General features: G+C 28.7%; 1 protein-coding gene across 1 annotated transcript in view; it reads right to left on the bottom strand.

The window, feature by feature from the left end:
• Positions 1–14,936, bottom strand: part of LOC123297445 (basigin) — a 55,820-nt gene extending 40,884 nt beyond the window's left edge. The window contains exon 1 of the mRNA XM_044879108.1: positions 14,664–14,936. Coding sequence (XP_044735043.1) covers positions 14,664–14,763 — 100 coding nt within the window. The 5' untranslated portion in view covers positions 14,764–14,936. The remainder of the gene's footprint in view (positions 1–14,663) is intronic.
• Positions 14,937–16,153: the final 1,217 nt, after the last annotated feature.

Raw genomic sequence — 16,153 nt, 5'->3', positions numbered from 1 at the left:
AGAAGAAATTTTTAGTATCAGCAACAGTACTTTTAACAGTTGTAACAAAACTTAAAACACGTAAACGTTTTCTTTGTTGAAAATTTCTTTTAATTTTTAATTATAGCTACTTTTCAAAGTAATAATAAGCGTATGTTTATAGGTGTATAAGAAAACTAAGTATATTATATGATTGCATGCTAAATGAAAATCAGTTTTCCTATAGGTGGTAGGTGTATTAGAAAACATGCGAATATAAATTACAATTTGTTGCTTGTGTATTTAAAAAAAAAATCTTTATATAAGGTAAATGTTTGCTTTTATTTAGATTTACTTAATAGGTTTCTTCAAGTTTGACCGCACTTATTTAAATAACATATTTATACTTTATATTATTATAAATATATGTGTTAATACTAAATACACGTTCTACGACTGTCTTGTAAGTTTTAATCATTATTTTATTACAGAGTTGTACTCGGACTTGCAAATCATTTCTTTAAAAAAACCTGCGAACATACCACCAGAAAAGCGGCAAATTAGATAAAATAAAACGATCAATTGGCATTTTTAATAAGACAAAAAGCATAAAACCAAAAAAAAACGCGATGTTCTGAAATTAGTCATTGCTATCCGCTACCGGTATTTATACTTTGGGGGATGCTAGAAGAATCTGAAATTTTAATTTTAATTAAAATGGATATTTATAACCTCTTAACTCATGAAGCTTTCTTCTAAAATCAAATTAAGTGTAATATCTGCCACTGGCGCTTATAGTTGGGGTGACATTCTTAGATGCCGAGATTTTAATTATAATTAAAACTAGCAACCCGCCCCGGATTTGCATGGGTGCAATGCTAATACTAAATATACTACAGAATATCTTTATAAAAATTCGATTTTTTTTACGCATAAACCGCTCACTTTCACTTTTTATCACATAAAGTTAACCGCTTAAATTATCAGTGTTTCTTTTTTATATTATGCATGTATTATACATATAAACCTTCCTCTTGAATCACCCTATCTATTAAAAAAATCGCATCAAAATCCGTTTCGTGGTTTTAAAGATCTAAGCACACATATGGGCAAACAGTGGGAAGCAACTTTATTTTATACTATGTAGTGATGTTTTTACCTCTTAACTGCTGATATCCAACCACAACTATCAAAATTTTTTATATAATCAAGTATTTTTATACCCTGTATATATGAAATATTTATCAAGGTATATTAAATCTTGTACCAAGCTTGTAACATTTAATTTGACTTAAATGTTTTTATTTCTTTAAACTTATCTAATTTATAAAACAATACAGCATCTGATATTCGACACTGTTTATACACATTTATAAATAATGAAAATATGAGGATGTCTTCATCTTAAATGCGACACACTGTATAAGTTACAAACCCTTCAAATTAAAAATCCACCCACTGTTTTTTGACGTACGTTTTTTTGTGTATAGAAGTCACACTTAAATAACTATTGATTTAATGTATATTATTTTTTTATAACAATTTATATAAAAAGTATAAAACTGTAACAGAGCTTTGAACGTTACCCACCCTAAAAGTTGTAAATAGCATAAATGTAATATTTTCGTGATATAAAATAATCCTTTTAAGGAGATTCCAAAGTGTATGAAAATATTTCAGACTTACGTTTCAAATTTTGAGGGTGGATTCTGTTAGTACTTGGGAAAATTAGACGAAAAATAAGAGTAAAATTTTCCCATATACAGAAAATTTCAATTTTTATGATGTGAGATTAGTTTACAATGAATTGCATTTGTCCATCCAACAGTCAAATTAAAAAATGATTTAAAAAAAGGAGCAAAGTACATATTAGTGAAGTTTGATTTTGCAATTTATGTAAAAGTATTTGCGTCGTTGTTTGCGAATGCGTATATTCGAAACATCACTAGACCGCAGCACGTAAATTCTTATATGTATATCCCTAATAATAAACACATTTTAATCATTATTTTGAACGAAAAAGGTGAGGTTCTTTTATGATTATTATTAGTATATTTTCAATTTACAGGATGATTTAATGTCAATGTTTGTTTCTCTATTAAAATTTTTTCATAAAAATCTTTTTTTACATTGTTTGGTATAATCGTATAACTAAAAATTAAATGCTCTGAAACGTGAAAGTATCACCTGATTAGCGACGAATAACATATCTTCTAGAAAAATAATAACGAAATTTGGTAATTCATACTACTGCATTGTTGTCGAAATACGTATTAAACAAAAGGATGTGAATTTGAAATTTTGTTTAAAATTACTCATTATGATTGTAAATTTAATATAAGAAAAGATAAAATAAGAAAAGGGGTGGGTAGAAAAGGGATAAGGGTGATAATCTTTTTAATATTTACAGAAATATTGTTTGTATATTCAATTATTTTTCTACATTTTTGCATACGAAATGTGTCTTGGAATAGACTTTTTAATAACTTCTCAAACAATTTTAAGTAGGATAAGCTTAACTTTCAAAATATTTACGTTGTAAGTTTATAAAGCCTCATATTTTTTATGATTTAAGGTACGAGTGCCAAGAGAAGTTTAAACTTATAGTTGAAATTTGTTGTACCTTATTTTCAACTTTAATCATGTATTTTGTTACAACTTTTTCCCGGTTAGTAATACAAAATACGATGAACTTAAATCAACTTGTATCTATGAAATTATTTAAGTATTAATTGACATTGAGTAATAGTTTTCGTTGGTTTTGTAAGGTGTAATATTAATTTATGTAAATTGTAAAATGTGTATATATACCTTCTATTACATAAAACACGCACAATTCCGAAGTAATTTCACTATTCACTCACTCAATATCAAAAATTTCTTGTATTTAACTTTTTGTTCTGAATATAGACTAGAGAGTATTAATTATATTTTACTACTAGAGTGACACCCACCCGCTTCGCTGGGTTTAAAAGTAAAGATTGATAAAGATTGCTCTCGCTTATCACCTTTCTATAACACTCGAAATAATGGCAAGGATTGTTTTATACAGATAAAATATAATCATATATTATTCATTGAGTATATCAGAAAGATGGCTGTGAAATATTGACTATTTTTACAGAAATCTGTAATTTATGGTAATGTCAAATGTCTGTTTTTTTTTATTAATACATCTTTATAAATTATATCTCCTGTGTTATTCTGAAGTATGAGCTATATTGCTGTACAGTTTCATTAAAAACCAATCGCTAGTTTTAACGTGAAAGCGTAACAAACAAACAAACAAACAAACATGCTTACTTTCGCATTTATAATGTATAGAGATAGAGATAATATAGAAACTGATCATGAAAGCCGAAAAGGAGTGTCAGAATAGCAAGAAGGAAGACGATTACATTATTTAATTTATATAATATACATATATAAAGCTTTATTATTCTATGTTTACAAATATTTGCATATTAAATACAAAATGGTTTATATTAAAACAACTACTTAATTTTGGGTAAGATTATGACGTTTTACATCAATCGATTCTAGGAAATGCACACGATATATCTTTAAAATTATTAAATGTACTGGCAGGATGGGGCAGAGTAGTGCGCGATTTTAAAAACGCTGTAAAACAAATACCCATTAATTTTTTTCAAATTTTTTTACCACTTAAAAATGAATAAAAAACCACTTAAGACAAGTAAAAACAAACAAATGATTGAGTTAATTGTTGAAATGACAGACAGTGACAATGATGGCAAGTTTTATAGATCATGGAAAAATCCTAGAGACAGAAACTATACACAATATAAACAGGTATACGCAGGTAAAATTAAATTAAACAAGTGAAAACAAACAATTTACAGAGTAAATTGTTGAAATACTTTTAATACACAATGTTGATTACGCAATCGTTTGTTTTTTTACGTCATGTAAGTAAAGAAAGATAGTCACTCTTAAATAGCCATACATAATAATATTCCCATATAATTCATACAATGTAATTTGCGCCCTCACGGGTAAACAGTGATTTTTACAAAAAAAAAAATGTTTCGAACAAAAGTTATTTATTATTTTATAAGGAACATTTTTGGTATATAAACTTTTGTTATATTCTAACGGTTTACAAGACCCAATTGACCGACATACAACCGAAAATTGACTAATTAATAATACCGTGGACGGAATTGGTTACGCCTTAACAAATTGAGCTACCAGAGCGATCTAACCTAACGGGCATTAAGGAGAATGCATATACACGATTTAAAGATGATCCTAAGGAAATTTAATTTTTTGGGAACGTCTTTAAGAACTCTGTTATTCAAGTGTAATTTTTTTTTGTTTCTTCAAAATTTAATTTATTACAATATTTTCGAAATGAGCATGATGTTATAAAATTGGCGCCATACATATTATATTGTATTCCATTATTGAATAAAAAGTGGTGAAAATATCTCATTAAATTGTTTTATATTGCACAACACTAAACAAAACAATATATACATACATGTATAAATTTTGTATATTTAGTGCGCATGCGTATAATAGAATTCATCAAATGAAGTTTATATTAATTAGTTATTTGTGTGTACTATTCGTATTTGTATGTGTAATAATTACTATTAATTAACGTTCAATTAAATTAATTAAACATTATCGTAACATTCTCATTCTAGTTTATAGAGATACTCGTTTTATTCAAATATGTTTACAACTTTTTATTTACTTACTTCGAAACCAATTATTATAGATTACATGATATGGAACCCATTGAACCAAGCTACTATCAATTTTGATTATCTACTCCATTGGGTTTATCTATCTAAGAGATATTTTATCTAGGGTTTTAATAAGAACCCATATCGAACAACATCAAAATTGCATTGCTTTTCTAAATGTCAAACAATTTCAACAAGTAAAAAATCCCCGACAATTGCTTTTTCTTTAACCCTCTCTTCAAACTGAATATATTTTGAACATCATTGCTTCCTCTTTTTAATTATTTCGGAAACGAAACCTCGCACTTGAAACATAGCTAAGAATACTCTCCATTCAATTACTTTTTAAACAAATAATCATGATATCAAAATTGGTTCATTCTTGATAAATAGGTTGGTTGGCTTAAAAAAGCAGCCTTGAAATAATTATTATGTCAACCAACCTATTCACCAAATTTGGAGAAGCATCCTCTTCCTATTTATAAGACTAAATCCTTTCATCCGTTTAAGAGCTACGATGCCACAGACAGACACATAGCGGACAAACTTATAACAACCCTCGTTATGGGTCGAAATTGCTAGTTGATTGAAAACCAAATAAATTCGTTAAAAATTTACTTCCACATAAAATTTCGTCGACATAGTTGCTTGGTCAACGATATTAAATTTATGCCATTATGGTGCCAAAATCTTAATTTAAAACTCCAATTCTATAAAGTGGGTCATTTATTAAAGAGAATAATATAAATTGCACATAAAAAACACTCTTTTATGACAAAAAATTCGTAGCGCAAGAGCTGCGTTAGCTAAGCGAAATCCCTCAGAGATTGAAAAAAAAAACACATTTTCTAAAAATCGAATATTGCATTTTTCTTTCGAAAACTAAGCGTTTAGAGAAAAAATCACAAGAGTACTTTATTGCTTAAGACTTATCAAAAAATAATTTTGTACTTTGCGGACCACGACACTCCTTGTTTATTTGTCGATTTTTCTCATTAACGAACTTGACCTTTCAAATACCAAAACCATTCTTGATACCAAATTTTATTCAAATCGGACTTAAATCGGACTTAAACCACTGACTGACTCATCACGTCCACTAACAACGGATTTTACGGAATTCCTATTCCAACGGATATTTTTTATAAAAAAAAAAATTGTCCTTAGTTTTATGGTGGCAATTTTTTCTTGGCGTAGGCCTACTGGGAATTCCGCCACAATAAATAACGGGAACGCATCCCAATACACAGTACCCAACGGGTGATGTGGAAATCTGTGTATTCACTGACTGGCACTATATTTTCCTATTTAAAATTTGAAAAATTTACAAATAAATATAAAATCGAAATTAAACATTTCGTTAATTGAAGAAGTATAGATTCACATCAAAATAGTTAGTGTGCCCAACGAAGCGGGCACGAATTAAACCAAATTTCTATAAAATAAATAAATATATCAACGCCTGTAATATTTTTATTCAATGAAAATGATCAACTTAATGACATGATAAAAAGTTCATTTTTTTTAATACCGCGGCGCTGATATCTTAAAAATATTCTCGGATATACGCCAGTATGGCCTATGCTAACCACGTTTTGAATAGTAAATAAATGTAGAGTTCACAATGTAGAGTAAGTATTCAATTATGGCGTATTTTTTTGGAAGTTTTCCAATACAATAGATTTAAATTTCTGATTTGAAAATTATTACATTTTTTTTTGTCTTCAATGATGATGCATGCATACATTTCGTGCGTCATTTTTTTACGAAATTAATAATAATTTATTTAATAATTTTAATTGTATTTATTATTACTCTATTTTCTATAAATTTTCTTACTTTAATTGTAAAAATTATTTTGTAGTGCAGACTACAATCGATAATTGCCTTGTGAGTCATTCCGCTTTGAAATCGGTAGCAATGAATCGACTTTTATAGCTCAGGATATGGTTAACGTCGACTTAAAATCATAATTCCTTTCAAGGAAATAATTGATTGGAGACTTTACTTAAAAATAATTTTGTACATTTTTCGGCAGTTCTACACTGGAAGACGTACATAATATTGTCGTAAGATCCATAACTATGGCGTTATTTAAAAGTACTGTATGGTATAAAAACTTAAGCGCCACTTACATTTATGAATAGTCCAGCTCGACAGTGTGGTCTTAACTCCCATACTGCATTGCAGATGTCGCAATGCTACTTATTTTTCCCGCTTTGTTTTTTATTCAGTATAGGTGAAAACGCTATGTTTGTTGTCACACTGCTCGTCACTCTATTATTTTTAATCTTTTTTGTCATTTTAATAAATATTGCTGGTATTCCATTACCAACGACATTACAGTGTTAAATAGTACTATTCGCCAGAAGTATTGTGGATATCACCAGTCAATATGGACCTGACACTCACGATACTAAAATCGGCTCATGCGCCCTAACTGTTGCTCATGTTCCGATATATTTACTGGTAAAAATCATCAATGCTTAAAGTTTTTTAGCAAATCAAAATCATCGAAACAATACAGTATTGCGTTCACGCCTAAGCTTTCATAGTGATCTCGCAAAAAAAAATTTTTAACCTAGTAAATTTTCTCTTACAATCGAACAGGCAGATTTTTATAACATTGGAATACATCATTTTATGAATACTTGAACAAAAATTTAGCTCGGTTATTGTATTTTAAGCGAAGTTAAATCACATATAAAAATCTCTCACTTAACACACTCTTAATAAGATCTTTTTACCAGCTATTTAAGAAAGAAGTTCTTTAAGTTCTTCAAATCGTTCTGATCCAAAACTATTACGACCACAAAACTTTTTTAACGAGTACTTTTCGAGGTACGAGCTATAACTATAATGTATGTGTAGTTTTGATAGCACGTAGTTCAAAAACTATCCGTTAACAAATTTTGTGGTCGAAAGAGCTTTTGATCAGAACGACCCGAAGAACATTTTGGATTAAGTTTGAAAAAGTTTCACAGAAAGCCATTTTCCTAGTCATAAAGGTATTATAAATGTAATATATGTGTAGCTTTGATCGCCCGTACCTCGAAAACTACTCGTTAAAATTTTTTGTGGTCGTGAGAGCTTTTGATCAGAACGATCCGAAGAACATATTGAAGGAAGTTTGAAAAAGTTGCACAGGGAGCCATTTTTCTAGTCATATACTAAAACTATAATATATGTGTAGCTTTGATAGCCCCCCGCATCTCGAAAACTACTCGTTAAAAATTTTTGTCGCCGTGAGAACTTTTGATCAGAATGATCTAAAGAATATTTTAGGATAGGTTAGAAATAGTTTCACAGAAAGCCATTTTCCTATCTAATATTGCTGGGTTCTTTAGGATAAAAGCGAAAAGTATTTACCGGAAGTATTACTTATACTAGCAGAACAATAAACCAAAAATTAAAATAACTAAAAATAAAAAATTTTTAAGACTAGAATGAAGTACGATACGATACCATGTTGATTATAACATTTAAATATCTATTTTGAACTTTTTATTAAAAGTTATTTTTACTATTAGAAATATCCTTGACACAACATATAAATCTGTATGAGTGACTATGCTTTTCTGTGTCACCACTACATGCATTAACTAATGAAAATGAATTAGTATCATATCAGAGTAGTATACACGGAGTCACATTTTAACATAACATGCTCTGAGACTAAGAGACAGGGCATTTCTCTTAAAACAGCATTCGTTTACGCATAAATACGTGACGATGTTTTCACTAGTATTTTTAGTCATTATAGAGTAAGATCCCAGACACGTTAAATCATAAAATCTTTTTAACAAGATGCTATTAAAAAATAAAACAAAACACAAAATACCCGACTGCGTTAAGTAAAAACAGAAAAGAAAAAAACAAGTACAGTAGTTTACATCTCGATTTTACAGCCGGGATCCATTAAAATCTTCCCAAAAATGGACCCCATACTTTTTTCTAGGATTTATATTCTACTAGGATTTATACTCTACTCGATAGGTTTAGTTAATTTTTTTATTAACCTATTACTATTTCGTCGTATTACAACTATCTAAGAACAATTGGGTTTTTAAGACCAGTATTACGTTACCTTAAGTGTCCACCCAGTTTGGAAGATCAAGGTAAAAGACATTTGCAAACAAATATACATATATACAAAATACGCGCAAAAAAATAAACACACCTCGACAGTCGGGTAAAAAGTTTGGGGCGCGTTTACTTTGGCGGGTAACAGGTAATAAAGGTGTGCAAAAATCGCGTCAAGATTTTGATTTATTTGGCACGCATTACTCTCAAAATACAAAACCTTAACCATTCAAGTTTCATACATAAGTTAAGCGTAATACAATTTTTGTCTGAAAAAAATAAAAGTACATTTTACGACCTTGTAAAATTTCATAGGCCCACAATAATATCTCCCTGGGCATGTTACATTCTACTTTATAGATCAATATAAATAAAGAGGTGTTTTGTGAACTTTAAAATACAACTGTTCTTGATATTCGATGTATATAAACTCAAATATTAAATGTGTGGTAACTCGAGCGTCGGCGAGACCTATATATAATAATAATAATAATGGGGTTTAACCTCCGTTTCTCTGGCATATACGCCTATAACAGAGGCCACCCACATCATTATTTGTGAATCTTTATTTATTTAATTACAAATTATATTTACAATTACATTTTTGATGTGGGTGGAGTCGGTTACTACGTTCTTATCCAAGCGACGACAATGTGATCAATTCTGCACTCCCATTAATTATAATTGTTCACACTGCCGCTGCCTGGATTCGAACCCGCAACCTAAGTCTAAGTAAACTAACGGTCTATAACTAATGCCTTAGACCGCTCGGCCACTTAGGCTCTCGCGAGACCTATATATAAGAGGTCCTATAAATCTTAATCGGAGTTTTCTTAATCAGACAGTTTGGGCTCCCCTATTATTTTAAAAATACAAAATTTTACCAAAATTTCTAACAGCTATATCTCTGCGAAAGATACCTTGATAGCAATATAAAACTTTCATAAAACTAATTTTTTATAAAACAATAGGTAAGGGCTTAAAGTTAAATTAAGTTTTCGAATTATATGAGACAAATTTTAGTGCGATGATTATTTCAGGAGATATAGGCATTTAAATCCAATGTGCACAATTTTACTTAGAATGTAGAATAATATCGTGGTCCGAAGAGCTCATTTTTATACGTTTTTTTTTTTGCGAGTAAATTGTTATAACTCATTTACAAGCAAATAAACAAACTTTTGAGAGATCTTCGCAGATTTCTTGTAAAATAATTTTTAAAATTTCGGCATGCTTCTAAACTTTCTACAAAGTTTAGAGATAACATTTCTCACACTTCTACCTTCCGAACAATGCGGCAAGGAGTGATAAAACATTTTGGGCAACAGATTCCAAAACTAGAAAATGCAAGTATTCAAATCAGCTATTGCTGTTCCCAATTTGAAAGTAAAATTTTGTGTTTTTTTAAATTTTCCTTTAATACTTTTGAAGAGAATATGTATATTATAACGTATAGGCTTCTCATTTGGTTTAGAGCCTATGTAAATCCAAGCATTCATTACGCGTAAGGTAAGATGGAACTGCTGGAGTCGGTTGAAAACGGAATTTTCAATTTTTTTATTTTTCAAATTTTAGCTTTTGTTTTTACTTATTATGTTGTCAATAACAATTACATAAACGGAATAATAAAAAACATCGTGGACATACGAAAATCGAAAAGCTCAATTTTGTTAAATTCCAGAGCCTCAGTTATTACCAAACTTATCTCTATCAATTCTACAAATGGTCAGACAAAAAGAATCAGAAATTGCATTATGGGCTTTTGACCTAACAATGAGAACATACAAATATGTACCTTCAACTATGAAATTTAAAAATATACGTATATTTAAAATTTACAACCCAATAAACAATAAAAATAAACAATATTCAAAACAATGGATGTGATAAAAATTAAATTTATGTTGTTTTTAAATATTAGTCATAAAATATCAGTTTTATATGCTCAGTATTCACAGTGATGTCATCACAAGTACTGACAGAAGAGTTTACTAGAATTATAAAACAGAATGAATTAATTTTTTATCAATCTCTTTCATTATTTAATTTTTACCACTTTTTCCATAATAGTGACAAGGTTTTCTAAATTATCTGGATAAACGAAGGATGTCAGTATTATGGTATCCGGAAGATTGTAATTTCCATCAAATTGAAAACGAGACACAAAAAACAAATCACAACTCTTATAGATAAAAACCAACTTTTTGCACCAATGTAATAACAATAATACAGATAAAAGAAGAATACAGCAAATAAATCACTAGCACCTAGACCAAGCAGTCCTCTGTACCCTACTTGAGAACAACTTGACACCCGAAGACGAAATGTTTCCGGATAAGGGGAACTTCTTTAAGCAGATAAATCTATTCGCACCGTGCGTGAGTTTTATTGGAGGCGTTTTCATGGTAACAATACACTACTTTAATATTATAGAATTGTATGGATGCATATATAATTGTATGGATTGCATTTATGACTTACATTGAAAATTAAATATTATTGTCTCACAAATTTAAATAAATAATTATATATAATTTACATTTGAAAAATAATATTTCTGCATTTTGATTTATTATTTTCACAATTTTTAATGCATTAAGTTTAATAATTTTAATTTGAAATTTTCTATAACATTAACATGTAAAGAATTGCAAATTAGTCATAACAGCCTCCTTTATCGCTAAAATTTGTCACTGGAAGCGATGGCATCGTTTTTATTGTCCCTACCATGACTACGCACACAACGAATAGGATTTTGCCGAGGCCAGACACTTGCAGGCTTCTACAGATGCAAATAACATTTATGGAAGTTTTATTGTCCCCCATTCAAGTTCTACAAGTGGGATCATTTGAGATCCCAAAGTTATGAAGATATAATCCCATAGTTATGAAGATGGTAGTTCAATCAACAGTGTCTTGTCAAGAATCTCACCTGCCTTCTGGCCTTTGTTTTAGTTATTTTCAACCAAAACAGTCAAATGGTCTAGCTTTGGCTATGCACAACTTGGCATGCCACGTGGCCTGCGCAAAATCCTAGTAATCAAGATAGGCTTATCGTAGCCACTCCTTGATTCGGTAAATTACGAATCATTTTGTTATGGGAATTGCATGACTCCTGTCGTGCCAACGAGTCCGTTTCCTCGTTCCTTTTAACACTGCAGGAGTTATCCGATACCCAGAACAACCTGACTGTGTAATTCAGTGCCAAGCATTTTTCAATGTAACTTAAATTTGTTAATTGGATAAAAATCCTTGAAAAAGTATTAAAAATCATCGATAAAATAAAAATTTTAAGTGTAAATCAAACAAGCAAATAATAAATATAGCACTTCAATTCAAATAGGACACATGACAAAATAATAAGATAATTTTATAGCACTATTGTAAAAACTAGAGATAAAATTGATAAATTACCTACTTAACTACAGTATCTACGTTTGATAAGAGCTTAAAAGTATTTAACATGAAAAGAAGGAAACGTTATCTACATCTACCGCAAATAACTCTATCACCAATTATATTATTTTATGGTATGTGCGATGTGTCGTCTATAACTACTTCAGGAGGTCGGTAACTATCACACCGAAGATTCAGGAAAGAGAAATTATTTTTACATACATTATTTGTCTAATACATCCAATATTGTTCCTTGCTAATATGATTCTATCTCAAAAATAGAATTTAACATGTATATTTTTATAAACTGAGGCTTATAAAATAGGGGAGTCAAAATGTAAATTATGATTGGAAAGTTTATGGATGGAAAATGTAAAGAATGGGAGTTTAAAATCAGTAAAGAATGAAACTTTCAGGATAAATTTCATCTACGCTGTAGTACAAAAACTGAAAATAATAGAAAATTTTCTGTTACAGGCCAATACCATGAACAACTCAGCTTCAAGTATCAAAGCTCAGTATATGATGCAAGGAAAAAAATGAATGTTTGAAGATATATGGGACTTACGTTTCAAATTTTAAGGGTGAATTCTGTTAGAACTTGAGAAAATTAGACAAAAATTAAGAGTAAAATTTTTCGATAAATGCCACTGTTTTTAAAATAGTGAATCCTATGACTTAGCGAAAATCACTTATAGAAGAAATTAGCACGCAAATGCCATTCTTTTCATCACTTTAAATGTATTTTATAGAAAAACGAGCGCCGCTTGTTATAGTTTTCTTTATAGGAAAATATTAGTCATGCTTTTAACTAATAAATATTAGTTTTCCAAATTAATCTTAAGAATGTTAACCTTGTTACATAATAAAGCATACTTTTAAAAACACTTCAATATAGGTTTTATATGTTAAAAAAGCAAACTTTTAACAGCTCAAATCTAAAAATTTATATAAAGGAGGTAATTTTAAAAAAATTTCCTGTTTAGAAAGGGCATTAATGAGAATGTATGTACACGAATTAAAGATGATCCTAACTCCTTAGAGAACGTGAATATTTGGGAACATCCTTTACTCAATCTTCAAATAAAGTAAACTAGACTGAATTAGTTTAATCAAATTCATATGAGGTATAAACGGACAGGCAATCAGGCAGATTTTACTTTTTATGAAACATATTTCATGTGCAAAATGATTAATTCGAAAATTTGATAAGAAAATAATTAAATTAGCCTAAAAGAAGTTTGATATTAATATTTAATGGATTTTATGGTACTTGGGAAGATATAAAAATTTGAGACAAGTATAATTTTCATCCGAAGTCAAATCACGGAACTGACTTTGAGCAATACCCAATAAATTAAAAAAAACAAATATCCGCAAATGGAAATAATTGGTGATAAAACCCATTTATGTTCCTGGAATAACTTAAAAATTTGATTCATAAATATTAAAATTTTTGAGATATTTTAAATAAATTTCGGGGGGCTTTGAAATGAATATTTCTATTTCCATGTACTGTTTCAACATTTGCCATGCCTAGGCGTATATTGTTGAAGAATAAATTCAAGAAACCAGCATAATAAATATCGATTACAAAATATATTGATAGGTTATGATTGCAGTAGAAGACAAAATCGAAAATTTATATTAAATAATATTTTAAGTTGAAAATTTAGTACCTATTCATTTAAAAAAATAAACATGAATTTATTGAATCTACACATAAAATTATTAATTTTAGAACCGAAAAGTGGTGTGATTGTACTGTTGATTCTCAACTAGTTTCATATAATTAAAGGACATTCGTTAAGTATCTCAAAATAATGATCAAACGTAAATAAATCTTATTGGAAGTGGAACAATGTTAATAAGAAACCACATCTTGAGAGTAAATTTTAGTGTCAAGGGTCATATAATCGTAAAAAAAGAAAACCGGATAATACGAAAGAAAATCAATAAAATGCTTTATTCATCCAAAACATGAATATGAAAAAAAAAAATGAAATCATACTCTGATTAAATAGACATTATGAATAACAAATTGTATTAAAATGACGAAGACAGGGGTGTAACAAAATTAAGTTGACCCAGGGATATATACAGATATAACCATTTATTTCAGTATTGATTTCTTTACAAAACTTCACAGATAGTTACGATAAAATCTACATAATGAAACTATATTCACAATTCAAAAATATAAACAGCTGACTTCAATTCAATTCAATTTGAAAATTGTTACCCAAATTCAAAAAAATTATCTCTCAAATTAATTGAATAAAAAAATTTTTTCAAGTATTTTAAAAAAACGTGATTGGCAATGAATGTCAACATGAGATAAGTTTCTTGGATAGTTTTTTAAAATACTTGCTCTGACCTAATTCATAAATGAGTTATGGGGTTAAGGGTTAGTAATAATTATTAATAGGACGTTCTGTCATTTAACTTTTTTGACAGATCTCATCATTGATGAATGATATGTATAAAAAGTATGAAAAATAATTTGCTTACATTTAACATCAGCGGAAGAAACAAAATTTGCCAAAAATAGCAAATTGAAAGTAATAATACACGACACTAAATATTTCATTTTAGTAGTTTTAAATTTCATAAGTATAAAAATATAATAAGTGTATTATGAATATTAAGATATTGACACCAATCACAAAAGCAGCAACACACCGGCATAAATCACTAATTTTAAACTATGTACCATTTAAAAACGGGTAACACTCAAATATTACAATCAAAGTACAATATATAAAATGGCGTACATCATTCAACTAAAGAAAGTCACGAGCCTGCTTCTTAAAAATGCTTTATGTAATCTGGCTATGTCGTCTATGACGTAAAAAACACGCGTGCGCATAATTATTGGGGACATTTAATTTTTAGTTTTACAATAAAATACAATAAATTATTTTATTTTCCTTTACATTCTTTTATCTATTTAATTGTGTAAATGTTAATAAAATTTATTAACATTTAGATAATTATTATCAAAATTGCGTTTGTTGTAAGGTTATTATGGAAATGTATGAAAATCGAATACTATCGGAAATAATAACGTCGTGTATCTACGTAAAATTATCCGGTACCTACTTCCGTTTCATTTTTCAAATATATTTATTAGAATTGTTGTAATTTCATTCATTGTTAGAACATTTTTCAACCAATTTTCTTATTTTTAATAATATACGACTTAAAAAATAGTATCAGAACATATGCACATTTTTATGCATTCATGATATTTATTTAATATTTTAAATAAATCTAAAAATAAATTTTGTTTTTAGAGCTTGTTTGTTGCTTGCAATGGCATCTCTTGATCAAAAATTATAACACTTTATAAATTTAAATTGTAAATTAGTATTTTTTTAATATTAATATTTATATTTTATCTCAATTTAATTTATTTGGAATGTTTAATTTAAAATTGACTTATATTAAATTCTGAATAAAGAATTATATCCATGCATTTTTATCAATATGTTTAGCTACGAAACTACAGATCCCTGGAAGAAATATTCGTGTTCAAACGAAATATATCCTTGAAAAAATATTCCTCTATTGCATTCTGATTGTTATCGACTAACATAGTACAAGGTGAGTCACTTTTGTTACCCGAATCATATTTCAACCCTACAAAGCAATTAACAATAATTTTAAATTTAATACTTTTTTTGTGTCAATAAAAAAAAATTATAATACATATCGAAAAAAATCGTTTAAATTTATTTTGAAAAAAATAGGTCTATTACTTAATATTTCGAGTATTTAAATTCCCATATTGCCGATAAATTGATTTTCTGATTGTGGGTAAAATGTGGTAAAATTGTCGAAAAAGGGGGTAATTTGAAGTCCTTCAAAATTTTGATGGTAGGTATGGGATGCCCTAAAACAAGTCAAGGAATACTACTAAATTTTGAATGCAACCTGATTTATTAAGTAGTAATCTCAGTTATAGAGGTCCACGAGGGAAAGACGATTTAATCTTATAA

Source organism: Chrysoperla carnea, chromosome 4 (genome assembly GCF_905475395.1).
Source record: "Chrysoperla carnea chromosome 4, inChrCarn1.1, whole genome shotgun sequence".
NCBI classification, from domain to species: Eukaryota; Metazoa; Arthropoda; class Insecta; order Neuroptera; family Chrysopidae; genus Chrysoperla; species Chrysoperla carnea.
This window is presented reverse-complemented; position numbering and strand designations above follow the sequence as displayed.